This window comes from Cinclus cinclus, chromosome 23 (genome assembly GCF_963662255.1).
Source record: "Cinclus cinclus chromosome 23, bCinCin1.1, whole genome shotgun sequence".
NCBI classification, from domain to species: domain Eukaryota; kingdom Metazoa; phylum Chordata; class Aves; order Passeriformes; family Cinclidae; genus Cinclus; species Cinclus cinclus.
In genome coordinates, this window is record NC_085068.1 from 7,428,195 (window position 1) to 7,455,313 (window position 27,119).

Sequence of the window (27,119 nt, forward strand, 5' to 3'; positions counted from 1 at the left end):
AATTCCAAGGATTTCTTTTAAATCCCACGGATTTCTCTGGAATTCCACAGATTTCTTTTAAATCCCATGGGTTTCTCTGGAATTCCACGGATTTCTTTTGAATTCCATGGATTTATGTGGAATTCAAAGGATTTCTGTGGAATTCCAAAGAATTCTTTTAAATCCCACGGATTTCTTTGGAATTCCACGTAATTCTTTGGAGCTCCACTGATTTCTTTTAAATTCCACGGATTTATTTGGAATTCCAAGGATTTCTTTGGAATTCCACCGATTTCTCTGGAATTTCTTTTGGGAATGCTCAGAGTTGGAATTCCAGAGGGCGACAGGGACTTTTCCATGGATTTAGGAACGGCTGAATCCCAAATCCAGCCCAGCCAGGACGAAAAGAGTTGGAATTCCAGGCATTTTTCCATGGATTTAGGACCCTCAGGCTCAGATGGAAAAGCTGGAGGAGAAAGACCCAGCCAGGAAAAAAAATTAAATTCTTTTCCAGCTATTTTAACTTCCCAAAATTCCTCAGGCAGGAACAAGACCCATGGGAGATGTTGAGGCTGGTGCTTGGAATTCGGGAATGCCTCTGGAGCTCGAAGCTGAGCTGCAAATTCCAGGGATTTCCCCCCAAAATAAATTTTGAAAATTCCCATTTTTCCACTTGTAGGAGTTGTCCTGATCCTTCCGACTCATTCCAAAAATCCCTGACTGCTCCAAAGCCAGGAATTCCCTCTTTTCCACAAGGAACGGAGCCAGCAGGAAAAATACTTGGAGAATTCTTTATCCAAGGATTGAGCTGGAAAAATTCCAAAAAAAAAAAAAAAAAACCCAAAAAAAATTCCCAAATTTGGGATCAGGCTTGGAATGAGCACCAAGAGAGAGGGAACACACTCCCAGTCTGGGATTTGCTTCCAAAGGATTCTGCGTCTCCGTCGTTAATTAATCGTCCTTAATTAGCACGGTTAATCAGCGTCGCCTTCTCCCACCGGGGAAAGCAGCATCCTGGAATGGATCCACATCCCAAATCCCAGGATTTTGGGGCCCGCAGCGCTGTCAGCTCCAGGTTTGGGGTCACATCCCAAAGAAAATCCCCCGAATTCACAAAGGATTCTCCCCAGACAAGGAAAATCCCCTAAATCCCTCGGGAATTCTCCCCAGACAAGGAAAATCCCCTAAATCCCTCGGGAATTCTCCCCACAAAAGTTCACAAATCCCTCGGGAATTCTCCCCACAAAAGTTCACAAATCCCTCGGGAATTCTCCCCACAAAAGTTCACAAATCCCTCGGGAATTCTCCCCACAAAAGTTCACAAATCCCTCGGGAATTCTCCCCACAAAAGTTCACAAATCCCTCGGGAATTCTCCCCACAAAAGTTCACAAATCCCTCGGGAATTCTCCCCACAAAAGTTCACAAATCCCTCGGGAATTCTCCCCACAAAAGTTCACAAATCCCTCGGGAATTCTCCCCACAAAAGTTCACAAATCCCTCGGGAATTCTCCACACAAAAGTTCACAAATCCCTCGGGAATTCTCTCCCAACCTCCAGAGCAGAACCAGGACCCTCCAAAGACCCCAAAACTCTCCCGGAGCCGGCGCCGCCTTCGTGCCCGGGGGAAGATTTTGGCACAAATCCTGCGGGATCGGCGACTTCCAGGGAATTCCTGGGGTTGGGAGAAGGGTGGGGACAACCCCGGATGGGTCAGGACATTCCCAGGAGGGATCAGGACATTCCCAGGAGGGTTCAGGACATTCCCAGGAGGGTTCAGGACATTCCCAGGAGGGATCAGGACATTCCCAGGAGGGATCAGGACATTCCCAGGAGGGATCAGGACATTCCCAGGATGGGTCAGGACATTCCCGGGATGGATCAGGACATTCCCAGGATGGATCAGGACATTCCCAGGAGGGATCAGGACATTCCCGGGATGGATCAGGACATTCCCAGGAGGGATCAGGACATTCCCGGGATGGATCAGGACATTCCCAGGAGGGATCAGGACATTCCCAGGAGGGATCAGGACATTCCCGGGATGGATCAGGACATTCCCGGGACGGATCAGGACATTCCCAGGAGGGATCAGGACATTCCCGGGATGGGTCAGGACATTCCCAGGAGGGATCAGGACATTCCCGGGATGGGTCAGGACATTCCCAGGAGGGATCAGGACATTCCCGGGACGGATCAGGACATTCCCGGGACGGATCAGGACATTCCCAGGAGGGATCAGGACATTCCCAGGAGGGATCAGGACATTCCCGGGACGGATCAGGACATTCCCGGGACGGATCAGGACATTCCCAGGAGGGATCAGGACATTCCCAGGAGGGATCAGGACATTCCCGGGACGGATCAGGACATTCCCGGGATGGATCAGGACATTCCCAGGAGGGATCAGGACATTCCCAGGATGGATCAGGACATTCCCAGGAGGGTTCAGGACATTCCCAGGAGGGATCAGGACATTCCCAGGAGGGATCAGGACATTCCCGAGATGGATCAGGACATTCCCAGGAGGGTTCAGGACATTCCCAGGAGGGATCAGGACATTCCCAGGAGGGATCAGGACATTCCCGGGAGGGTTCAGGACATTCCCGGGAGGGATCAGGACATTCCCAGGATGGATCGGGACATTCCCGGGATGGGTCAGGACATTCCCGGGATGGATCAGGACATTCCCAGGAGGGATCAGGACATTCCCAGGATGGATCAGGACATTCCCAGGAGGGTTCAGGACATTCCCAGGAGGGTTCAGGACATTCCCAGGATGGATCAGGACATTCCCAGGAGGGTTCAGGACATTCCCAGGATGGATCAGGACATTCCCAGGAGGGTTCAGGACATTCCCAGGATGGATCAGGACATTCCCAGGAGGGTTCAGGACATTCCCAGGATGGATCAGGACATTCCCAGGACGGATCAGGACATTCCCAGGACGGATCAGGACATTCCCAGGATGGATCAGGACATTCCCAGGACGGATCAGGACATTCCCAGGATGGATCAGGACATTCCCAGGATGGATCAGGACATTCCTGGGATGGGTCAGGACATTCCCAGGAGGGATCAGGACATTCCCGGGATGGATCAGGACATTCCCAGGAGGGATCAGGACATTCCCAGGAGGGATCAGGACATTCCCAGGATGGATCAGGACATTCCCAGGAGGGATCAGGACATTCCTGGGATGGGTCAGGACATTCCCAGGATGGATCAGGACATTCCCGGGATGGATCAGGACATTCCCAGGACGGATCAGGACATTCCCACGACGGATCAGGACATTCCCGGGACGGATCAGGACATTCCCGGGAGGGTTCAGGACATTCCCAGGAGGGATCAGGACATTCCCGGGATGGATCAGGACATTCCCAGGATGGATCAGGACATTCCCGGGATGGATCAGGACATTCCCAGGACGGATCAGGACATTCCCGGGATGGGTCAGGACATTCCCGGGATGGATCAGGACATTCCCAGGACGGATCAGGACATTCCCGGGATGGGTCAGGACATTCCCAGGATGGATCAGGACATTCCCAGGACGGATCAGGACATTCCCGGGATGGGTCAGGACATTCCCAGGATGGATCAGGACATTCCCAGGAGGGATCAGGACATTCCCGGGATGGATCAGGACATTCCCGGGATGGATCAGGACATTCCCGGGATGGATCAGGACATTCCCAGGACGGATCAGGACATTCCCGGGATGGATCAGGACATTCCCAGGACGGATCAGGACATTCCCAGGACGGATCAGGACATTCCCAGGAGGGATCAGGACATTCCCAGGAGGGATCAGGACATTCCTGGGATGGGTCAGGACATTCCCAGGACGGATCAGGACATTCCCGGGATGGATCAGGACATTCCCGGGATGGATCAGGACATTCCCGGGATGGATCAGGACATTCCCAGGACGGATCAGGACATTCCCAGGACGGATCAGGACATTCCCAGGAGGGTTCAGGACATTCCCAGGATGGATCAGGACATTCCCAGGAGGGATCAGGACATTCCCAGGAGGGTTCAGGACATTCCCAGGATGGATCAGGACATTCCCGGGATGGATCAGGACATTCCCAGGAGGGATCAGGACATTCCCAGGATGGATCAGGACATTCCCGGGATGGATCAGGACATTCCCAGGACAGATCAGGACATTCCCAGGATGGATCAGGACATTCCCAGGACGGATCAGGACATTCCCAGGACGGATCAGGACATTCCCAGGAGGGTTCAGGACATTCCCAGGATGGATCAGGACATTCCCGGGATGGATCAGGACATTCCCAGGACGGATCTGGGGTCTCTGGTCAGACGTTGCTGACCCCCCCGCTGGCGGGGCCGGATCCGGCCGTGCCCAGGGATCGCTCCCTGCGGACGTAGCGCGGCTTCCGCACTGCCAGGGACAGAAACATCGACCCCAAAAAACATCAGCCCCAAATTCATCAGAAATAAAACATCCCTAAAAACATCAGCCCCAAATTCATCAGAAATAAACACCCCAAAAAACATCAGCCCCAAATTCATCAGAAATAAAACACCCCAAAAAACATCAGCCCCAAATTCATCAGAAATAAAACATCCCTAAAAACATCAGCCCCAAAATCATCAGAAATAAAACATCCCTAAAAACATCAGCCCCAAAAACATCCCCAAAATCATCATCAGCCCCAAAAAACATCAGCCCCAAAATCAACAGAAATAAAACATCCCAAAAAACATCAGCCCCAAAATCATCAGAAATAAAACATCCCTAAAAACATCAGCCCCAAAAACATCCCCAAAATCATCATCAGCCCCAAAAAACATCAGCCCCAAAATCAACAGAAATAAAACATCCCAAAAAACATCAGCCCCAAAAACATCAAAACCCAAACCCCACAAAACACAACCACCGACCCAAACCTAAATCCCTAAAACACAACACCCAAATTAAACCCAAAAACCCCAAAATTAAACCCAAAAACCCCAAAATTAAACCCAAAAACCCCAAAATTAAATCCAAAAACCTCAAAATTAAACCCCAAAAAACCAAAATTAAACCCACAAAACCCAAAATTAAACCCACAAAACCCAAAATTAAACCCAAAAACCCAAATGAAACCCAAAAAACCCAAATTAAACCCCGAAAAAACAAAATTAAACCCACAAACCCCAAAATTAAACCAAAAAACCCCAAAATTAAACCAAAAAACCCCAAAATTAAACCCAAAAAACCCAAAATTAAACCCACAAACCCCAAAATTAAACCCAAAAACCCAAATTAAACTGAAAAAACTCAAAATTAAACCCACAAAACCCAAAAATTAAACCCAAAAACCCAAAAATTAAACCCAAAAACCCAAATTAAACCCCAAAAAAACAAAATTAACCCCCAAAAAAACAAAATTAAACCCACAAACCCCAAAATTAAACCAAAACAACCCCGAAACTAAACCCAAAAACAAAAAATCAAACCCACAAACCCCAAAATTAAACCCAAAAATCCAAATGAAACCCAAAACCCCAAAATTAAACCCACAAAACCCAAAAATTAAACCCAAAAAAACCCAAAATTAAACCCACAAAACCCAAAATTAAACCAAAAAAAACCCCAAAACTAAACCCCAAAAATTGGATTTTCCACCCCAAATCCCAGGAACCCTTTGGCCTGAATTCCCATAAATCCCAGTTCTGCTCCCTCCACACATTCCAGTTTTTTTGGGAATTTCTGAAATTTTTTTGGGATTTTCTGGTTATTTTTAGCACAATCCAGAAATTCCTCACCTGAAGAAGCTGGAGGAGAGATCATGGATGCCTGGGGAACAGAAGGAAAATGTTCAAAAAAGCAATTTTTAAAAGGTTTTTCCTTAAAAAATCCTGGAATTTTAAAAAATTCCAGTAATGTCCATGTCCAAAAAATCAATTTTTAACAGGTTTTCCTTAAAAAAAATCAGAATTTTTTAAAAATTCCAATAATGTGCATATCCAAAAAAGCAATTTTTAACAGGTTTTCCTTAAAAAATTCTGGAATTTTAAAGAATTCCAGTAATATCCATGTCCAAAAAATCAATTTTTAACAGGTTTTCCTTAAAAAATCCTGGAATTTTAAAGAATTCCAGTAATATCCATGTCCAAAAAATCAATTTTTAACAGGTTTTCCTTAAAAAATCCTGGAATTTTAAAAAATTCCAGTAATTTCCATGTCCAAAAAATCAATTTTTAACAGGTTTTCCTTAAAAAATCCTGGAATTTTAAAAAATTCCAGTAATATCCATGTCCAAAAAATCAATTTTTAACAGGTTTTCCTTAAAAAAATCAGAATTTTTAAAGAATTCCAGTAATTTCCATGTCCAAAAAATCAATTTTTCACAGGTTTTCCTTAAAAAAAATCAGAATTTTTTTAAAAATTCCAGTAATTTCCATGTCCAAAAAATCAATTTTTCACAGGTTTTCCTTAAAAAAAATCAGAATTTTTTTTAAAATTCCAGTAATATCCATGTCCAAAAAAATCAATTTTTAACAGGTTTTCCTTAAAAAAAAATCAGAATATTTTAAAAATTCCAATAATTTCCACGTCTAAAAAAATCAATTTTTCACAGGTTTTCCTTAAAAAAAATCAGAATTTTTTTAAAAATTCCAGTAATTTCCATGTCCAAAAAATCAATTTTTCACAGGTTTTCCTTAAAAAAAAATCAGAATATTTTAAAAATTCCAATAATTTCCACGTCCAAAAAAATCAATTTTTCACAGGTTTTCCTTAAAAAAAGAATTTTTTTGATTTGGTAACTGATTTTTTTCTTCATGAAAAAAAAAAAAAAAATAAATAAACTGAATTTTTCCATTTTTTTGTCCCAATTTGGATCCAAAGAACCCCAAAATATTTCGGATTTCGTGACGGTCTCATTCACCAATTAAAGATTTGCTTAATGAAGTCTCAGTGTAATTAATTAAAGTGGAAATTATTGCTAATTAAAATGGAAATTATTTCCTATAAAAGCAGAATTCACTCACTGTTTCACTGGGCTGGAGAACGGATGCTAAAAGAAAGGGGAAAAAAAAAATATTAATTAAGATTTTTTTTTTTTTAATTAATTTGAAGGTTGGAATTTTTTTTCGTTTTCCAAAATTAACAGCCGTGGGTGGAATAATTTAATTGTTATAAAAGGAATTTTATCCCAAAATCCAAATGGGGATTTTCAACCCCAAAAAAATGGGAAATTTATTGGCACAAAATGGGGATTTTCACACCAAAAAATGGGAAATTTATTGGTACAAAATGGGGATTTTCACACCAAAAAATGGGAAATTTATTGGCATAAAATGGGGATTTTCACACCAAAAAAAGGGGAAATTTACTGGTACAAAATGGGGATTTTCACCCCAAAAAATGGGAAATTTATTGGCACAAAATGGGGATTTTCACCCCAAAATTGGGAAATTTATTGGCATAAAATGGGGATTTTCAACCCCAAAAATGGGAAATTTATTGGTACAAAATGGGGATTTTCACTCCAAAATTGGGGGAATTTTTTGGCACAGAAATGGGAAATTTTTGCCACAAAAATGTGGAATTTTCTCCAAAAAATTCATAAATTATCACCACAAAATTCGGGAATTTTCTCCACAAAATTGGGGAATTTTCTCCACAAAATTCAGGAATTTACACCACAAAAATGGGGAATTTTCACCACAAAATTTGGGAATTTTCTCCACAAAATTGGGGAATTTTTTACCACAAAACTGGGGAATTTTCTCCACAAAATTGGGGGATTTTCTCCACAAAATTGGGGGATTTTCTCAAAAAAATTTGGGAATTTTCTCAAAAAAAATTCGGGAATTTTCACCACAAAATTGGGGAATTTTCACTGCAAAATTGGGGAATTTAGACCACAAAATTCAGGAATTTTCTCCCCTAAACTGGGGAATTTTCACCACAAAATTCAGGAATTTACACCACAAAGTTGGGGAATTTACACCACAAAATTCGGGAATTTTCTCCACAAAATTGGGGAATTTTCACCACAAAATTTGGGAATTTTCTCCACAAAATTGGGGAATTTTTTTTACCACAAAATTGGGCAATTTTCACCACAAAATTCAGGAATTTTCTCAAAAAAATTTGTGAATTTTCACCACAAAATTTGGGAATTTTCTCCACATAATTGGGGAATTTTTTACCACAAAATTGGGGAATTTTTTACCACAAAATTGGGGGATTTTCTCCTAAAAAATTTGGGAATTTTTTACCGCAAAATTTGGGAATTTTCTCCACATAATTGGGGAATTTTTTACCACATAATTGGGGAATTTTTTACCACAAAATTGGGGAATTTTCTCCACAAAATTGGGGGATTTTCTCCAAAAAAATTCGGGAATTTTTTTACCACAAAACTGGGGAATTTTTCTGCCCAAAATTCAGGAATTTTTCTCCCCAAAATTGGTTAAGAATGGTTAATTAAGGGAATTAATTGAATATTTTTTTTTTTTTACCTTTGTTCCTCCCGTAGAAAACCTTTGGCAGTTTGTTCGCTCGTTTGAGGTAGAAAAAAGAAGCCACGGAAAGGATCAGGAACAAACTGAGAAAAAACGTCCCCAAAATCAAGGAAGCGGCGACTTCCGGACCTCCTGGAAATCCCAAAATTATCCAAAAAAATCAGAAATTAAAAAAAAAAAAATATAAAAAAACCGTTCGGAATTCAGAGGGAATACAGAAAAATAAAAGGGAAATTCTGAATTTTGGATCATTCCAGCTACAGGAAATGGGAGTTTGCAAGAAGATGATTTTTTTTTTTTTTTAATTAATTAAATTACTTTTATTTGGGGTTTAATAAATTTAATCGGTGCGGATAAATTTAATCGGGTTTTCCGAGGCGTGGGACGGGGTTTTGAATGCGGCAAAGCGGTTTGGAAAAACATTTAAGTGATTATATTTTATTTTAAATAATTAAGTCCTTTTTGAACTCGTTAAATCCGATTTTAATTTAATTAAATGCGTTTTACTCAATGCTGTCCATTCTGAACCCGTTTTTAACCAATCCCACCCATTTTTAACCAATTTTTAACCAAATTTTAACCAATTTTTAACCCGTTTTAACCAATCCCCCCCATTTTAAACCAATTTTAAACCAATTTTTAACCCGTTTTTAACCAATCCCAGCCTTTTTAAACCAATTTTTAACCAATTTTTAACCCGTTTTTAACCAATCCCCCCCATTTTAAACCAATTTTTAACCAATTTTTAACCCGTTTTAACCAATCCCCCCCATTTTAAACCAATTTTTAACCAATTTTAACCCGTTTTAACCAATCCCACCCCATTTTAAACCAATTTTTAACCAAATTTTAACCAATTTTTAACCCATTTTAACCAATCCCCCCCATTTTAAACCAATTTTTAACCAATTTTTAACCCGTTTTTAACCAATCCCCCCCATTTTAAACCAATTTTAAACCATTTTTAACCCGTTTTAACCAATCCCACCCCATTTTAAACCAATTTTTAACCAAATTTTAACCAATTTTTAACCCATTTTAACCAATCCCCCCCATTTTAAACCAATTTTTAACCAATTTTTAACCCGTTTTTAACCAATCCCCCCCATTTTAAACCAATTTTAAACCATTTTTAACCCGTTTTAACCAATCCCACCCCATTTTAAACCAATTTTTAACCAAATTTTAACCAATTTTTAACCCATTTTAACCAATCCCCCCCATTTTAAACCAATTTTTAACCAATTTTTAACGCGTTTTAACCAATCCCACCCTTTTAAAACCAATTTTTAACCAATTTTTAACCCGTTTTAACCAACCCCACCCATTTTTAACCCATTTTAACAAATCCCTCTCATTTTTAACCCGTTTTTAACCCGTTTTAACCAACCCCACCCATTTTTCCCCCGTTTTTCCCAATCCCCCCCGTTTTCCCCCCATTTTTCCCCGTTTTTAACCCATTTTCCCCCAGTTTTTCCCCCGTTTTCCCCCCGTTTTTCCCCGTTTTTAACCCATTTTCCCCCGTTTTTCCCCAGTTTTTCCCCCATTTTTCCCAATCCCCCCCGTTTTCCCCTGTTTTTAACCCATTTTCCCCCAGTTTTTCTCCCGTTTTCCCCCCGTTTTTCCCCGTTTTTAACCCATTTTCCCCCGTTTTTCCCCCATTTTTCCCCCATTTTTCCCAATCCCCCCCGTTTTTCCCCCGTTTTCCCCCCGTTTTTACCCCGTTTTCCCCCCGTTTTTCCCCGTTTTCCCCCCAATTTCCCCCCGTTTTTAACCCGTTGTTACCCAGGTTCTGGCTCCAGGGCGTGGCCGTGCTCAGGTTCAGGTGGGAGCTGAGCCCGCGGCTCCCTGGGGAAAAACGGGATCGGGATCGGGATTGGGATTTGGATCGGGATCAGGATCGGGATTGGGATTTGGATCGGGATCAGGACTGGGGTTGGATCGGGAGCGGGATCGGCATTGGGATTGGATCAGGACTTGGATCGGGATCAGGATCGGGATTGGATCAGGATCGGGATCAGGACTGGATCAGGATTGGGATCGGGATCGGGATTGGGATTGGGATTGGATTGTGATAGGGATTGGATCAGGATCAGATCTGGATCGGGATCGGGATCGGGATTGGGATTTGGATCGGGATTGGGATTGGGATTTGGATAAGGATCAGGATTGGGGTTGCATCAGGATCAGGATCAGGATTGGGACTGGATCAGGATTTGGATCAGGATCAGGATCGGGATTGGATCAGGATCGGGATCGGGATTGGGATTGGATCAGGATCAGATCTGGATCGGGATCGGGATTGGGATTTGGATCGGGATTGGGATTTGGATAAGGATCAGGATTGGGGTTGCATCAGGATCAGGATCAGGATTGGGATTGGATCAGGACTTGGATCGGGATCAGGATCGGGATTGGATCAGGATCGGGATCAGGATTGGATCAGGATCGGGATCGGGATTGGGATTGGATTGTGATAGGGATTGGATCAGGATCAGATCTGGATCGGGATCGGGATCGGGATTTGGATCGGGATTGGGATTTGGATAAGGATCAGGATTGGGGTTGCATCAGGATCAGGATCAGGATTGGGACTGGATCAGGATTTGGATCAGGATCAGGATCGGGATTGGATCAGGATCGGGATCGGGATTGGGATTGGATCAGGATCAGATCTGGATCGGGATCGGGATTGGGATTTGGATCAGGATTGGGATTGGGATTTGGATAAGGATCAGGATTGGGGTTGGATCAGGATCAGGATCAGGATCGGGATAGGAATTGGGATTGGATTGTGATAGGGATTGGATCAGGATCAGATGTGGATCGGGATCGAGATTGGGATTTGGATCGGGATCGGGATTGGGATTTGGATCAGGTTCAGGATTGGGGTTGGATCAGGATTGGGTCAGGATTGGGATTTGGATCAGGATTGGGATCAGGATCAGGATCGGGATTGGGATTGGATTGTCACAGGGATTGGATCAGGATCGGATCTGGATCGGGATTTGGATCGGGATTGGATCAGGATTGGAATTGGGATTAATGAACTCATTAATTAGCAGTCCCTAACGAGCTCACCGTTCCTGCAATGGCCGGGGCTGTGCCCCATTGATGAACATTAATTAATGAACTCATTAATTAGCAGTCCCTAACGAGCTCACCGTTCCTGCAATGGCCGGGGCTGTGCCCCATTGATGAACATTAATTAATGAACTCATTAATTAGCAGTCCCTAACGAGCTCACCGTTCCTGCAATGGCCGGGGCTGTGCCCCATTGATGAACATTAATTAATGAACTCATTAATTAGCAGTCCCTAACGAGCTCACCGTTCCTGCACTGGCCGGGGCTGTGCCCCATTGATGAACATTAATTAATGAACTCATTAATTAGCAGTCCCTAACGAGCTCACCGTTCCTGCAGTGCCGGGGCTGTGCCCCATTGATGAACATTAATTAATGAACTCATTAATTAGCAGTCCCTAACGAGCTCACCGTTCCTGCAGTGCCGGGGCTGTGCCCCATTGATGAACATTAATTAATGAACTCATTAATTAGCAGTCCCTAACGAGCTCACCGTTCCTGCAGTGCTGGGGCTGTGCCCCATTGATGAACATTAATTAATGAACTCATTAATTAGCAGTCCCTAACGAGCTCACCGTTCCTGCAGTGCCGGGGCTGTGCCCCATTGATGAACATTAATTAATGAACTCATTAATTAGCAGTCCCTAACGAGCTCACCGTTCCTGCAGTGCCGGGGCTGTGCCCCATTGATGAACATTAATTAATGAACTCATTAATTAGCAGTCCCTAACGAGCTCACCGTTCCTGCAATGGCCGGGGCTGTGCCCCATTGATGAACATTAATTAATGAACTCATTAATTAGCAGTCCCTAACGAGCTCACCGTTCCTGCAGTGCCGGGGCTGTGCCCCATCGATGAACATTAATTAATGAACTCATTAATTAGCAGTCCCTAACGAGCTCACCGTTCCTGCAGTGCTGGGGCTGTGCCCCATTGATGAACATTAATTAATGAACTCATTAATTAGCAGTCCCTAACGAGCTCACCGTTCCTGCAATGGCCAGGGCTGTGCCCCATTGATGAACATTAATTAATGAACTCATTAATTAGCAGTCCCTAACGAGCTCACCGTTCCTGCAGTGCTGGGGCTGTGCCCCATTGATGAACATTAATTAATGAACTCATTAATTAGCAGTCCCTAACGAGCTCACCGTTCCTGCAATGGCCGGGGCTGTGCCCCATTGATGAACATTAATTAATGAACTCATTAATTAGCAGTCCCTAACGAGCTCACCGTTCCTGCAGTGCTGGGGCTGTGCCCCATTGATGAACATTAATTAATGAACTCATTAATTAGCAGTCCCTAACGAGCTCACCGTTCCTGCAATGGCCAGGGCTGTGCCCCATTGATGAACATTAATTAATGAACTCATTAATTAGCAGTCCCTAACGAGCTCACCGTTCCTGCAGTGCTGGGGCTGTGCCCCATTGATGAACATTAATTAATGAACTCATTAATTAGCAGTCCCTAACGAGCTCACCGTTCCTGCAATGGCCGGGGCTGTGCCCCATTGATGAACATTAATTAATGAACTCATTAATTAGCAGTCCCTAACGAGCTCACCGTTCCTGCAATGGCCGGGGCTGTGCCCCATTGATGAACATTAATTAATGAACTCATTAATTAGCAGTCCCTAACGAGCTCACCGTTCCTGCAATGGCCGGGGCTGTGCCCCATCGATGAACATTAATTAATGAACTCATTAATTAGCAGTCCCTAACGAGCTCACCGTTCCTGCAATGGCCAGGGCTGTGCCCCATTGATGAACATTAATTAATGAACTCATTAATTAGCAGTCCCTAACGAGCTCACCGTTCCTGCAGTGCTGGGGCTGTGCCCCATTGATGAACATTAATTAATGAACTCATTAATTAGCAGTCCCTAACGAGCTCACCGTTCCTGCAATGGCCGGGGCTGTGCCCCATTGATGAACATTAATTAATGAACTCATTAATTAGCAGTCCCTAACGAGCTCACCGTTCCTGCAGTGCCGGGGCTGTGCCCCATTGATGAACATTAATTAATGAACTCATTAATTAGCAGTCCCTAACGAGCTCACCGTTCCTGCAGTGCTGGGGCTGTGCCCCATCGATGAACATTAATTAATGAACTCATTAATTAGCAGTCCCTAACGAGCTCACCGTTCCTGCAGTGCTGGGGCTGTGCCCCATTGATGAACATTAATTAATGAACTCATTAATTAGCAGTCCCTAACGAGCTCACCGTTCCTGCACTGGCCGGGGCTGTGCCCCATTGATGAACATTAATTAATGAACTCATTAATTAGCAGTCCCTAACGAGCTCACCGTTCCTGCAATGGCCAGGGCTGTGCCCCATTGATGAACATTAATTAATGAACTCATTAATTAGCAGTCCCTAACGAGCTCACCGTTCCTGCAATGGCCGGGGCTGTGCCCCATTGATGAACATTAATTAATGAACTCATTAATTAGCAGTCCCTAACGAGCTCACCGTTCCTGCAATGCCCAGGGCTGTGCCCCATTGATGAACATTAATTAATGAACTCATTAATTAGCAGTCCCTAACGAGCTCACCGTTCCTGCAGTGCCGGGGCTGTGCCCCATTGATGAACATTAATTAATGAACTCATTAATTAGCAGTCCCTAACGAGCTCACCGTTCCTGCAATGGCCGGGGCTGTGCCCCATTGATGAACATTAATTAATGAACTCATTAATTAGCAGTCCCTAACGAGCTCACCGTTCCCACAGTTGTCCCTGCAGCTCACGCAGCTGCTGCTGCCGTCGTCGTTCCAGCGCCGAAAACAGCCTGGAAAACACAGGGATACAATTCCTGGAATTCCAGAAAATTCCTGGAATTGCTGGAAAAATCTTGGAAAAATCCTGGGGAGAAAAAAAAAAAAAAAAAAAAAAATGTTCCTGATAAAATCCTGGCAATAAAGCGGGAAGGGAATTGATGAAATTCCTGGAAAAAAAATAAAACAAACAAATAATAACAACAAAAAAAACCATGGGAACACAATTCCTGAAATTCCTGGGATATTCCTGATAAAAACAAAAAAAAGGGACACAATTCCTGAAAATCCTGGAAAAATCCTGGAAAATTCCTGACAAAAAACACAGGGACACAATTCCTGAAAATCCTGGAAAAATCCTGACCCAAAAAAAAAAAAAAAAGGGGACACAATTCCTGAAAATCCTGGAAAAATCCTTGAAATTCGTAAAAAAAAAACCACAGGGACACAATTGCTGAAAATCCTGGAAAAATCCGGGAAAATTCCTGACAAAAAACACAGGGACACAATTGCTGAAATTCCTGGAAAAATCATGGGAATTCCTGAAAAATTGGGTTTATCCCAATGTTTATCCCAAAAAAAAATCAAATTTTCCAAAGGGGAAAAGGAGAAGGAATTAAAAGGAAAAGAGCAAAAAATCTGGGAATTTTTTAATTCCTGGAATTCCCCAAGGTTTATCCCAAAAAAATCTGGGAATTTTTTAATTCCTGGAATTCCCCAAGGTTTATCCCTTGGAATAAATCAAATTCCAAACGGATTTTCCAAGATATTTTTTTTTTTTTTTTTCCCAAGGCCGAAATTCCCGGGATTTTATTCCCAGAATTCCCTACCTGGGCCGCACTGGTGGCTGATGGGGCAGGAATTGTTGGAATCCAAAATTTCCACACAACATTCCGGCTCCGGCACCTGAGCAGAGAAAATTCCCAAAGAAAATTCCCATTTTTTTTTTTTTTTTTTTCCTCCCCCACTCCTCAAACAAATCCAAAAAAAAAAAAAAAAAAAAAAAAATCTCCCCGGAAATTCCGGGATAATTCCGTTCAAACCATTGGAATTTTGTGGTTTTTTGGGGTTTTGTTTTTAATTTTATTTTTTTTTTTGTTGGTTTTTATTTGTTTTGTTTTTTAGAGATTAATTTTTATTTTTATAAATCAATTTTGGGGTTTTTTTTAAATTTTTTTTTTGTAAGAATCAACTTGGGTTTTTTTCCTTTTATTTAATAAATATAAATATATATAAATATAAATATAAATAAATATAAATATAAATAAATATAAATATAAATATGAATATAAATAAATATAAATATAAATATAAATAAATAAAAATATAAATATAAATAAATGAAAATAAAAATAAAAATAAAACTATAAATATAAATAAGTATAAATAAATATAATTATAAATATAAATAAATAAAATAAAAACAAAAATAAAAATATAATAAAATAAATATAAATAAATATAAATAAATATAAATAAATATAAATATAAATATGAATATAAATATAAATAAATATAAATATAAATATGAATATAAATATAAATATAAATAAATATAATTATAAATATAAATAAATAAAAATAAAAATATAATAATATAAATATAAATAAATATAAATAAATATAAATAAATATAAATATAAATAAATATAAATATAAAATTAATATTCATACTATTATATTAATATTCATAAAGTATTTAAAATATTAAAACACAAATAAAAATAGAACATTAATATAATAAAAAAGAAAAGTAAAATGAAAGAGAAAATGAAAATAAAATGAAACAAAAAGGTAAAAATAAAAAAAAATTAAATATCAAAATAAATTTTTAAAAAGGAAGATAATAAAATATAAATGTAATAAAATTAAAATAAAATTAAAAACTGCCCCAAAAACACTCAAAACCACCCCAAAACCGTCCCAGTCCCCCCAGTTCCCTCCCAGTCCCTCCCAGTTCCCCCCAGTCCCTCCCAGTCCCTCCCAGTTCCCTCCCAGTTCCCCCCAGTTCCCCCCAGTCCCCCCCAGTCCCTCCCAGTTCCCCCCAGTCCCTCCCAGTCCCTCCCAGTTCCCCCCAGTTCCCCCCAGTCCCCCCCAGTCCCTCCCAGTTCCCCCCAGTCCCTCCCAGTTCCCCCCCAGTCCCTCCCAGTTCCCCCCAGTCCCTCCCAGTTCCCCCCAGTTCCCCCCAGTCCCTCCCAGTTCCCCCCAGTCCCTCCCAGTCCCTCCCAGTCCCTCCCAGTCCCCCCCAATCCCCCCCAGTTCCCCCCCAGTCCCTCCCAGTCCCTCCCAGTTCCCCCCAGTTCCCCCCAGTTCCCCCCGGTTCCCCCCAGTCCCTCCCAGTTCCCCCCCAGTCCCTCCCAGTTCCCCTCAGTCCCCCCCAGTCCCTCCCAGTCCCCCCCAGTTCCCCCCAGTTCCCCCCAGTTCCCCCCAGTCCCTCCCAGTTCCCCCCAGTCCCTCCCAGTTCCCCCCAGTCCCACCCAGTCCCTCCCAGTTCCCCCCAGTCCCTCCCAGTTCCCCCCAGTTCCCCCCAGTCCCTCCCAGTCCCTCCCAGTTCCCCCCAGTCCCTCCCAGTTCCCCCCAGTCCCACCCAGTCCCTCCCAGTTCCCCCCAGTCCCTCCCAGTTCCCCCCAGTTCCCCCCAGTTCCCCCCAGTCCCTCCCAGTTCCCCCCAGTCCCTCCCAGTTCCCCCCAGTCCCACCCAGTCCCTCCCAGTTCCCCCCAGTTCCCCCCAGTTCCCCCCAGTCCCTCCCAGTTCCCCCCAGTCCCACCCAGTCCCTCCCAGTTCCCCCCAGTTCCCCCCAGTTCCCCCCAGTCCCTCCCAGTTCCCCCCAGTTCCCCCCAATCCCCCCCAGTTCCCCCCAGTTCCCCCCAGTTCCCCCCAGTCCCTCCCAGTTCCCCCCAGTTCCCCCCAGTCCCTCCCAGTTCCCCCCAGTCCCTCCCAGTTCCCCCCAGTTCCCCCCAGTTCCCCCCAGTCCCTCCCAGTTCCCCCCAGTCCCTCCCAGTTCCCCCCAGTCCCACCCAGTCCCTCCCAGTTCCCCCCAGTTCCCCCCAGTTCCCCCCAGTCCCTCCCAGTTCCCCCCAGTCCCACCCAGTCCCTCCCAGTTCCCCCCAGTTCCCCCCAGTTCCCCCCAGTCCCTCCCAGTTCCCCCCAGTTCCCCCCAGTTCCCCCCAATCCCCCCCAGTTCCCCCCAGTTCCCCCCAGTTCCCCCCAGTCCCTCCCAGTTCCCCCCAGTTCCCCCCAGTCCCTCCCAGTTCCCCCCAGTTCCCCCCAGTTCCCCCCAGTCCCTCCCAGTTCCTCCCAGTCCCTCCCAGTTCCCCCCAGTTCCCCCCAGTTCCCCCCAGTCCCTCCCAGTTCCCCCCAGTCCCACCCAGTCCCTCCCAGTTCCCCCCAGTTCCCCCCAGTTCCCCCCAGTCCCTCCCAGTTCCCCCCAGTTCCCCCCAGTTCCCCCCAATCCCCCCCAGTTCCCCCCAGTTCCCCCCAGTTCCCCCCAGTCCCTCCCAGTTCCCCCCAGTTCCCCCCAGTCCCTCCCAGTTCCCCCCAGTCCCTCCCAGTTCCCCCCAGTTCCCCCCAGTTCCCCCCAGTCCCTCCCAGTTCCCCCCAGTCCCTCCCAGTTCCCCCCAGTCCCACCCAGTCCCTCCCAGTTCCCCCCAGTTCCCCCCAGTTCCCCCCAGTCCCTCCCAGTTCCCCCCAGTCCCACCCAGTCCCTCCCAGTTCCCCCCAGTTCCCCCCAGTTCCCCCCAGTCCCTCCCAGTTCCCCCCAGTTCCCCCCAGTTCCCCCCAATCCCCCCCAGTTCCCCCCAGTTCCCCCCAGTTCCCCCCAGTCCCTCCCAGTTCCCCCCAGTTCCCCCCAGTCCCTCCCAGTTCCCCCCAGTTCCCCCCAGTTCCCCCCAGTCCCTCCCAGTTCCTCCCAGTCCCTCCCAGTTCCCCCCAGTTCCCCCCAGTTCCCCCCAGTCCCTCCCAGTTCCCCCCAGTCCCACCCAGTTTCCCGTGGATTTTCCGGCAGCTCCGGCCAGGACTGGGCTCAGGAGCAGCACCAGGGGCACGGCCATGGGCACCTCCTGATTCATTAATAACTCATTAATAGCTCATTAATAACTCATTAATAACTCATTAATAGCTCATTAATAACTCATTAATAACTCATTAATAACTCATTAATAGCTCATTAATAACTCATTAATAACTCATTAATAGCTCATTAATAACTCATTAATAGTTCATTAATAGCTCATTAATAACTCATTAATAACTCATTAATAACTCATTAATAGTTCATTAATAACTCATTAATAACTCATCACTGCACCTCCTGATTCATTAAATATTCATTATAACTCATTAATAATTCATTAATAACTCATCACTGCACCTCCTGATTCATTAATAGCTCATTAATAGTTCATTAATAGCTCATTAATAGCTCATTAATAACTCATTAATAACTCATTAATATCTCATTAATAACTCATTAATAACTCATTAATAGCTCATTAATAACTCATTAATAGCTCATTAATAGTTAATTAATAACTCATTAATAACTCATTAATAGCTCATTAATAACTCATTAATAACTCATTAATAGCTCATTAATAACTCATTAATAACTCATTAATAACTCATTAATAGTTCATTAATAACTCATTAATAACTCATTAATAACTCATTAATAGCTCATTAATAACTCATTAATAGTTCATTAATAGCTCATTAATAACTCATTAATAACTCATTAATAACTCATTAATAGTTCATTAATAACTCATTAATAACTCATCACTGCACCTCCTGATTCATTAAATATTCATTATAACTCATTAATAATTCATTAATAACTCATCACTGCACCTCCTGATTCATTAAAAACTCATTAATAAAACTCATTAATCACTCATTAATCACTCATTAATAACGCATTAATAATTCATCACTGCACCTCCTGATTAATTAAATATTCATTAACAACTCATTAATAATTCATCACTGCACCTCCTGATTAATTAAATATTCATTAACAACTCATTAATAATTAATTACTGCACCTCCTGATTCATTAATAACTCATTAATAGTTCATTAATAACTCATTAATAACTCATCACTGCACCTCCTGATTCATTAATAACTCATTAATAATTAATTACTGTGCCTCCTGATTATTTAAATATTAATTAATAATTAATTCCTGCACCTCTTGATTAATTAATAATTCACTAATAATTAATTAATAATTAATTCCTGCACCTCCTGATTAATTAATAATTCATTAATAATTAATTACCGCATCCCTGATTAATTAATAATTCATTAATAATTAATTACTGCATCCCCTGATTAATTAAACATTCATTAATAATTAATTACTGCACCTCCTGAGCAATTAAATATTAATTAATAATTAATTACTGCACCTCCTGTGTAATTAAATATTAATTAAGAATTAATTACTGCTGTAGGGGCACCTCCTAATTAATTAAATCCTAATTGGAATAAATTCAAATTATTTTTTTTCTGCTTCGCAGGGCTGGAAAATTTTTAATTATCATTAATTATTACTAATTATTATTAATGTTATTATTGCTCCATTTCTGTCAACACCTGCTGAGTCAAAGGAAAAAAATCAAATTAAAATTAAATTTATTTAATTTAATTAAAATTTTAAAAAAGGGATTCTTTATTTTAAATCATTCCTAAAATTAAATTATTATTTTTGGCTTTGTCGCTGATTACTCCGATTATGAAAAGAGATGAAAAATGATTATTTATTAAAAAATTCCTACATTAAATTATTAATTCGGTTTTTGTCAACATCTGACGATTGGAACAAAGGATTATTTCTTTTATTTAAAAAATAATAAATGTCAATTATTGTTGTTCTTACCTAGGAAAGGATCCTTGAGGAATAAATCATAATAAAAGGAAAAACTGGGCTGGAAAAATTCACTTTGAGGGGTTGGATCCTCCCCGCGCTGCTTGGATTTCCATCCCTAAAATAAATGGGGAAAAATTGGGATAAAATTGGGGGGAAATCGGGATTAAATCGGGATTAAATCGGGGGAAAATCGGGATTAAATCGGGGTAAAATTGGGATAAAATCGGGATAAAATCGGGGTAAAATCGGGGGAAAATCGGGATAAAATCGGGGGAAAATCGGGGGGAAATCGGGGGGAAATTGGGGGAAAATCGGGATAAAATCGGGATAAAATCGGGGGGAAATCGGGGGGAAATCGGGGGAAAATCGGGATAAAATCGGGATAAAATCGGGATAAAATCGGGGGGAAATCGGGATAAAATCGGGATAAAATTGGGGGAAAATCGGGATAAAATCGGGGTAAAATTGGGGGAAAATCGGGATGAAATCGGGGGAAAATCGGGGGGAAATCGGGGGAAAATCGGGATAAAATTCAGGATAAAACCAGGATTAAACCTGGATAAAATTCATGATAAAGCCAAGATTAAACCAGGATAAAATCAGGATAAATTCGGGATAAAATTCAGGAGAAAACCAGGATTAAACCCAGATAAAATTCAGGATAAAACCCAGATAAAATTCAGGATAAAACCCGGATAAAATTCAGGATAAAACCCGGATAAAATTCAGAATAAAACCAGGATAAAATTGGGATAAAACCGGGATAAAATTGGGATAAAACCGGAATAAAATTCAGGAATAAACCCGGAACTGCAGTGACGATTTCTCAGCGTTTATTTTTATTAATCTTCTACTGGTTTTTTTTAAATTTATTTTATTTAATTTCTCCTTATTATTTTGGATTCTTTTTATTAATCTTCTACTAATTAAAAACAACTTTATTTCCATTTATTTTTCTACTGATTTTTTAATTACTTTATTTTTATTAATCCAATTCTTATTTGAAGGGTTAAACCAGAGCAGAATTCAATGGTTCAAACCCTGCAGGGTTAAACCAGAGCAGAATTCAATGGTTCAAACCCTGCAGGGTTAAACCAGAGCAGAATTCAATGGTTCAAACAGTGCAGGGTTAAACCAGAGCAGAATTCAATGGTTCAAACCCTGCAGGGTTAAACCAGAGCAGAATTCAATGGTTCAAACCCTGCAGGGTTAAACCAGAGCAGAATTCAATGGTTCAAACCCTGCAGGGTTAAACCAGGGCAGAATTCAATGGTTCAAACCCTGCAGGGTTAAACCAGAGCAGAATTCAATGGTTCAAACAGTGCAGGGTTAAACCAGAGCAGAATTCAATGGTTCAAACAGTGCAGGGTTAAACCAGAGCAGAATTCAATGGTTCAAACCCTGCAGGGTTAAACCAGAGCAGAATTCAATGGTTCAAACCCTGCAGGGTTAAACCAGAGCAGAATTCAATGGTTCAAACAGTGCAGGGTTAAACCAGAGCAGAATTCAATGGTTCAAACAGTGCAGGGTTAAACCAGAGCAGAATTCAATGGTTCAAACCCTGCAGGGTTAAACCAGAGCAGAATTCAATGGTTCAAACCCTGCAGGGTTAAACCAGAGCAGAATTCAATGGTTCAAACCCTGCAGGGTTAAACCAGAGCAGAATTCAATGGTTCAAACAGTGCAGGGTTAAACCAGAGCAGAATTCAATGGTTCAAACCCTGCAGGGTTAAACCAGAGCAGAATTCAATGGTTCAAACCCTGCAGGGTTAAACCAGGGCAGAATTCAATGGTTCAAACCCTGCAGGGTTAAACCAGGGCAGAATTCAATGGTTCAAACCCTGCAGGGTTAAACCAGGGCAGAATTCAATGGTTCAAACCCTGCAGGGTTAAACCAGAGCAGAATTCAATGGTTCAAACCCTGCAGGGTTAAACCAGAGCAGAATTCAATGGTTCAAACCCTGCAGGGTTAAACCAGAGCAGAATTCAATGGTTCAAACAGTGCAGGGTTAAACCAGAGCAGAAGTCAATGGTTCAAACAGTGCAGGGTTAAACCAGAGCAGAATTCAATGGTTCAAACAGTGCAGGGTTAAACCAGAGCAGAATTCAATGGTTCAAACCCTGCAGGGTTAAACCAGAGCAGAATTCAATGGTTCAAACCCTGCAGGGTTAAACCAGAGCAGAATTCAATGGTTCAAACCGTGCAGGGTTAAACCAGAGCAGAATTCAATGGTTCAAACAGTGCAGGGTTAAACCAGAGCAGAATTCAATGGTTCAAACAGTGCAGGGTTAAACCAGAGCAGAATTCAATGGTTCAAACCCTGCAGGGTTAAACCAGAGCAGAATTCAATGGTTCAAACAGTGCAGGGTTAAACCAGAGCAGAATTCAATGGTTCAAACCCTGCAGGGTTAAACCAGAGCAGAATTCAATGGTTCAAACAGTGCAGGGTTAAACCAGAGCAGAATTCAATGGTTCAAACCCTGCAGGGTTAAACCAGAGCAGAATTCAATGGTTCAAACAGTGCAGGGTTAAACCAGAGCAGAATTCAATGGTTCAAACCCTGCAGGTTTAAACCAGAGCAGAATTCAATGGTTCAAACCCTGCAGGGTTAAACCAGGGCAGAATTCAATGGTTCAAACCCTGCAGGGTTAAACCAGAGCAGAATTCAATGGTTCAAACCCTGCAGGGTTAAACCAGAGCAGAATTCAATGGTTCAAACAGTGCAGGGTTAAACCAGGGCAGAATTCAATGGTTCAAACCCTGCAGGGTTAAACCAGAGCAGAATTCAATGGTTCAAACCCTGCAGGGTTAAACCAGAGCAGAATTCAATGGTTCAAACAGTGCAGGGTTAAACCAGAGCAGAATTCAATGGTTCAAACCGTGCAGGGTTAAACCAGGGCAGAATTCAATGGTTCAAACCCTGCAGGGTTAAACCAGAGCAGAATTCAATGGTTCAAACAGTGCAGGGTTAAACCAGAGCAGAATTCAATGGTTCAAACAGTGCAGGGTTAAACCAGAGCAGAATTCAATGGTTCAAACAGTGCAGGGTTAAACCAGAGCAGAATTCAATGGTTCAAACAGTGCAGGGTTAAACCAGAGCAGAATTCAATGGTTCAAACAGTGCAATTATAAACCAGAGCAGAATTCAATGGTTCAAACCCTGCAGGGTTAAACCAGAGCAGAATTCAATGGTTCAAACCCTGCAGGGTTAAACCAGAGCAGAATTCAATGGTTCAAACCCTGCAGGGTTAAACCAGAGCAGAATTCAATGGTTCAAACCCTGCAGGGTTAAACCAGAGCAGAATTCAATGGTTCAAACCCTGCAGGGTTAAACCAGGGCAGAATTCAATGGTTCAAACCCTGCAGGGTTAAACCAGAGCAGAATTCAATGGTTCAAACAGTGCAGGGTTAAACCAGAGCAGAATTCAATGGTTCAAACCCTGCAGGGTTAAACCAGAGCAGAATTCAATGGTTCAAACCCTGCAGGGTTAAACCAGAGCAGAATTCAATGGTTCAAACAGTGCAGGGTTAAACCAGAGCAGAATTCAATGGTTCAAACAGTGCAGGGTTAAACCAGAGCAGAATTCAATGGTTCAAACAGTGCAGGGTTAAACCAGAGCAGAATTCAATGGTTCAAACCCTGCAGGGTTAAACCAGAGCAGAATTCAATGGTTCAAACCCTGCAGGGTTAAACCAGAGCAGAATTCAATGGTTCAAACCCTGCAGGGTTAAACCAGAGCAGAATTCAATGGTTCAAACAGTGCAGGGTTAAACCAGAGCAGAATTCAATGGTTCAAACCCTGCAGGGTTAAACCAGGGCAGAATTCAATGGTTCAAACCCTGCAGGGTTAAACCAGAGCAGAATTCAATGGTTCAAACAGTGCAGGGTTAAACCAGAGCAGAATTCAATGGTTCAAACAGTGCAGGGTTAAACCAGAGCAGAATTCAATGGTTCAAACCCTGCAGGGTTAAACCAGAGCAGAATTCAATGGTTCAAACCCTGCAGGGTTAAACCAGGGCAGAATTCAATGGTTCAAACCCTGCAGGGTTAAACCAGAGCAGAATTCAATGGTTCAAACCCTGCAGGGTTAAACCAGAGCAGAATTCAATGGTTCAAACCCTGCAGGGTTAAACCAGAGCAGAATTCAATGGTTCAAACCCTGCAGGGTTAAACCAGAGCAGAATTCAATGGTTCAAACCCTGCAGGGTTAAACCAGAGCAGAATTCAATGGTTCAAACAGTGCAGGGTTAAACCAGAGCAGAATTCAATGGTTCAAACCCTGCAGGGTTAAACCAGAGCAGAATTCAATGGTTCAAACCCTGCAGGGTTAAACCAGAGCAGAATTCAATGGTTCAAACAGTGCAGGGTTAAACCAGAGCAGAATTCAATGGTTCAAACCCTGCAGGGTTAAACCAGGGCAGAATTCAATGGTTCAAACCCTGCAGGGTTAAACCAGGGCAGAATTCAATGGTTCAAACAGTGCAGGGTTAAACCAGAGCAGAATTCAATGGTTCAAACCCTGCAGGGTTAAACCAGAGCAGAATTCAATGGTTCAAACAGTGCAGGGTTAAACCAGAGCAGAATTCAATGGTTCAAACCCTGCAGGGTTAAACCAGAGCAGAATTCAATGGTTCAAACCCTGCAGGGTTAAACCAGAGCAGAATTCAATGGTTCAAACAGTGCAATTATAAACCAGAGCAGAATTCAATGGTTCAAACAGTGCAATTATAAACCAGAGCAGAATTCAATGGTTCAAACCCTGCAGGGTTAAACCAGGGCAGAATTCAATGGTTCAAACAGTGCAGGGTTAAACCAGAGCAGAATTCAATGGTTCAAACAGTGCAATTATAAACCAGAGCAGAATTCAATGGTTCAAACCCTGCAGGGTTAAACCAGAGCAGAATTCAATGGTTCAAACCCTGCAGGGTTAAACCAGGGCAGAATTCAATGGTTCAAACCCTGCAGGGTTAAACCAGGGCAGAATTCAATGGTTCAAACAGTGCAGGGTTAAACCAGAGCAGAATTCAATGGTTCAAACAGTGCAATTATAAACCAGGGCAGAATTCAATGTTTTCAGAGCACAAATGTCACTCACCAGCCCCTGCAGGCTCCCAGGAGCTCTGTGCACCTTTTCCAGCTGCCAGCAAACACACGAGGCACCTGCACAGACACAGAAAAACTCCAACAAAACCCTCTTCATTTATTTTATTTCTTTTATTTTTTTTATTTTGTTTAGCTTTTTTAAATCCCAGCTTGGAGCAGAGCTCCAGTCCCACCCTCTCAGGGCTCTGGGTTTTGTAACAGAGCTCAGCAATTAAAAGCTCTGCTTAATCAGGGGCACCTTTAAGTCAGGCTTTGCTGTAAAAAGCTGCTCCACCCCTGCCTTGAGCAAACATTCATGAATATTTACTGCAGGGACACCTTGTGCTCTTGCAGGGTGAAAAATCAGGAGGGGGGGGGAAAAAAAAAAAAAAAAAGAAAATGAATATTCCGCAGGGAAAAGAGGTTTGGAGGAATGGGTTGGGTTGGATGGGATTTTAAGGGTAATTCTAATTTTCAAGGGGAAATTTTAAAAGTAATTAAATAAAGAAATAATAATAATAAAAAAGGGCAATTTGCACTGTTTCAGCCTGGCTTTGGATATTCCAGGGATGGGATATCCACGTCACAGGGAGGGATTTCTTCCCAAAATCCAACCTTAAACCCATTCCCTGTCACTTGGAATTAATTCTCCCCTTGTCCTGTCCCACCATCCCTTGGAAATATTTCCTTTCCTTCTTCTGTGCAGCTATGCAAGCTAAAACAAAAAAAAAAAAAAAAACAAAACAAAAAACAAGCCAAAAAACTTTCCTTCTCCAGGCTCAACAATCCCAATGTTTCCATGGCCAATTTGAGGGGTTTTTTTGCGGTTTTTTTTTTTTCAGCCCAAAATGATGAACCAAAAACCCAAATTATTGGGATATGCATTTGAGGGGAAGTTTAGGCAGGAAAAACACACCCGAACAATAACACCAAATACCCGCGACCCCAAGAAGCTCAGATTGGCAAAAAATAAATAAATAAATAAATAAACACACAAAAAAAAGGAAAAAAAACTGTCTTAAAGCGAGTTGAACTATCCAAGAAATAAATCACCCAAAGTTTCGGGGTGTGGGTGGAGGAAAAGGAGATTATTTTCCAAACGCAGCAAGGCAAGGAGGAGGAACAGGGCGCGATTTTTAATCCGAAAATTCAAATCCTAATCTTAATCCTCAACCCTCCCCGGTGCGGATTTCCCTGGAGAACTCGGTGCCGTCCATGTGGAACTCGCTGCCCACCCCGGCTCTCCACGAACAATGGGCCCCACCCAGGGCTCGCCGCTCGCCCCGAGGCTCCCCTCCCGTCCCGTCTCCCGCTTCCTCCTCCTCCTCCTCCTCCTCCTCTTCCTCACCTGAGGGCTCCCCTCAGCATCCCCCCGGTACCGCCGAGGTTCCCGTTCGTACCCCCCGCCCTCCACCGCCGCCCTGCCCGCCGCGCCCCGCGGCACCCTGGGAGTTGTAGTCCCGCTGCCGCCGCCCGTCGCGCCGTTTGGACGAGAGGTTCTTCGAGCCGAGAACTACAAATCCCATCAGCACCCGCTTCCCCGCAGGTAAATTGCGTTCTCTCAGCCCTTCCGCGCGGTGCCGCGGTGCGTGCTGGGAAAGGAAGTCCCGCGCTGCCGGCGGGGCGCGGGGGCGGTGGGACATCCGCACTACAACTCCCGGCGTGCACAGCGCTCGCTCCGCCATTTTAGGCGTTGCCTGGCAACGCTGACGCGGCGGGATCGAGGCCTCCAAAATCCTGGGAATTCGGGGGAAAAATCGGGAAGGGCTGGTGCAGAGATGGCCGGTCCTGGATCCCTGGAGGTGCCCAAGGCCAGCCTGGAGAACCCGGG

The 27,119-nt window shown here is 43.2% G+C and overlaps 1 protein-coding gene and 1 long non-coding RNA gene across 2 annotated transcripts; both read right to left on the bottom strand.

The window, feature by feature from the left end:
* Positions 1–4,453: 4,453 nt before the first annotated feature.
* Positions 4,454–19,618, bottom strand: C23H1orf159 (chromosome 23 C1orf159 homolog). The gene is made up of 7 exons (XM_062507421.1): positions 19,614–19,618; positions 15,164–15,342; positions 14,279–14,347; positions 10,259–10,321; positions 8,471–8,605; positions 6,992–7,017; positions 4,454–5,795 (listed from the first exon to the last, which is right to left on the bottom strand). Exons 1-7 carry the CDS (start codon positions 19,616–19,618, stop codon positions 5,598–5,600), a joined length of 675 nt encoding a protein of 224 aa, XP_062363405.1. The 3' UTR covers positions 4,454–5,597.
* A 594-nt stretch (positions 19,619–20,212) lies between these two features.
* LOC134052965 (uncharacterized) lies at positions 20,213–26,681 on the bottom strand. Its single transcript, XR_009933913.1, has 3 exons — positions 26,637–26,681; positions 25,302–25,366; positions 20,213–20,319 (listed from the first exon to the last, which is right to left on the bottom strand). It is a non-coding gene; the product is annotated as an uncharacterized LOC134052965 (long non-coding RNA).
* Between the last annotated feature and the right edge of the window lie 438 nt (positions 26,682–27,119).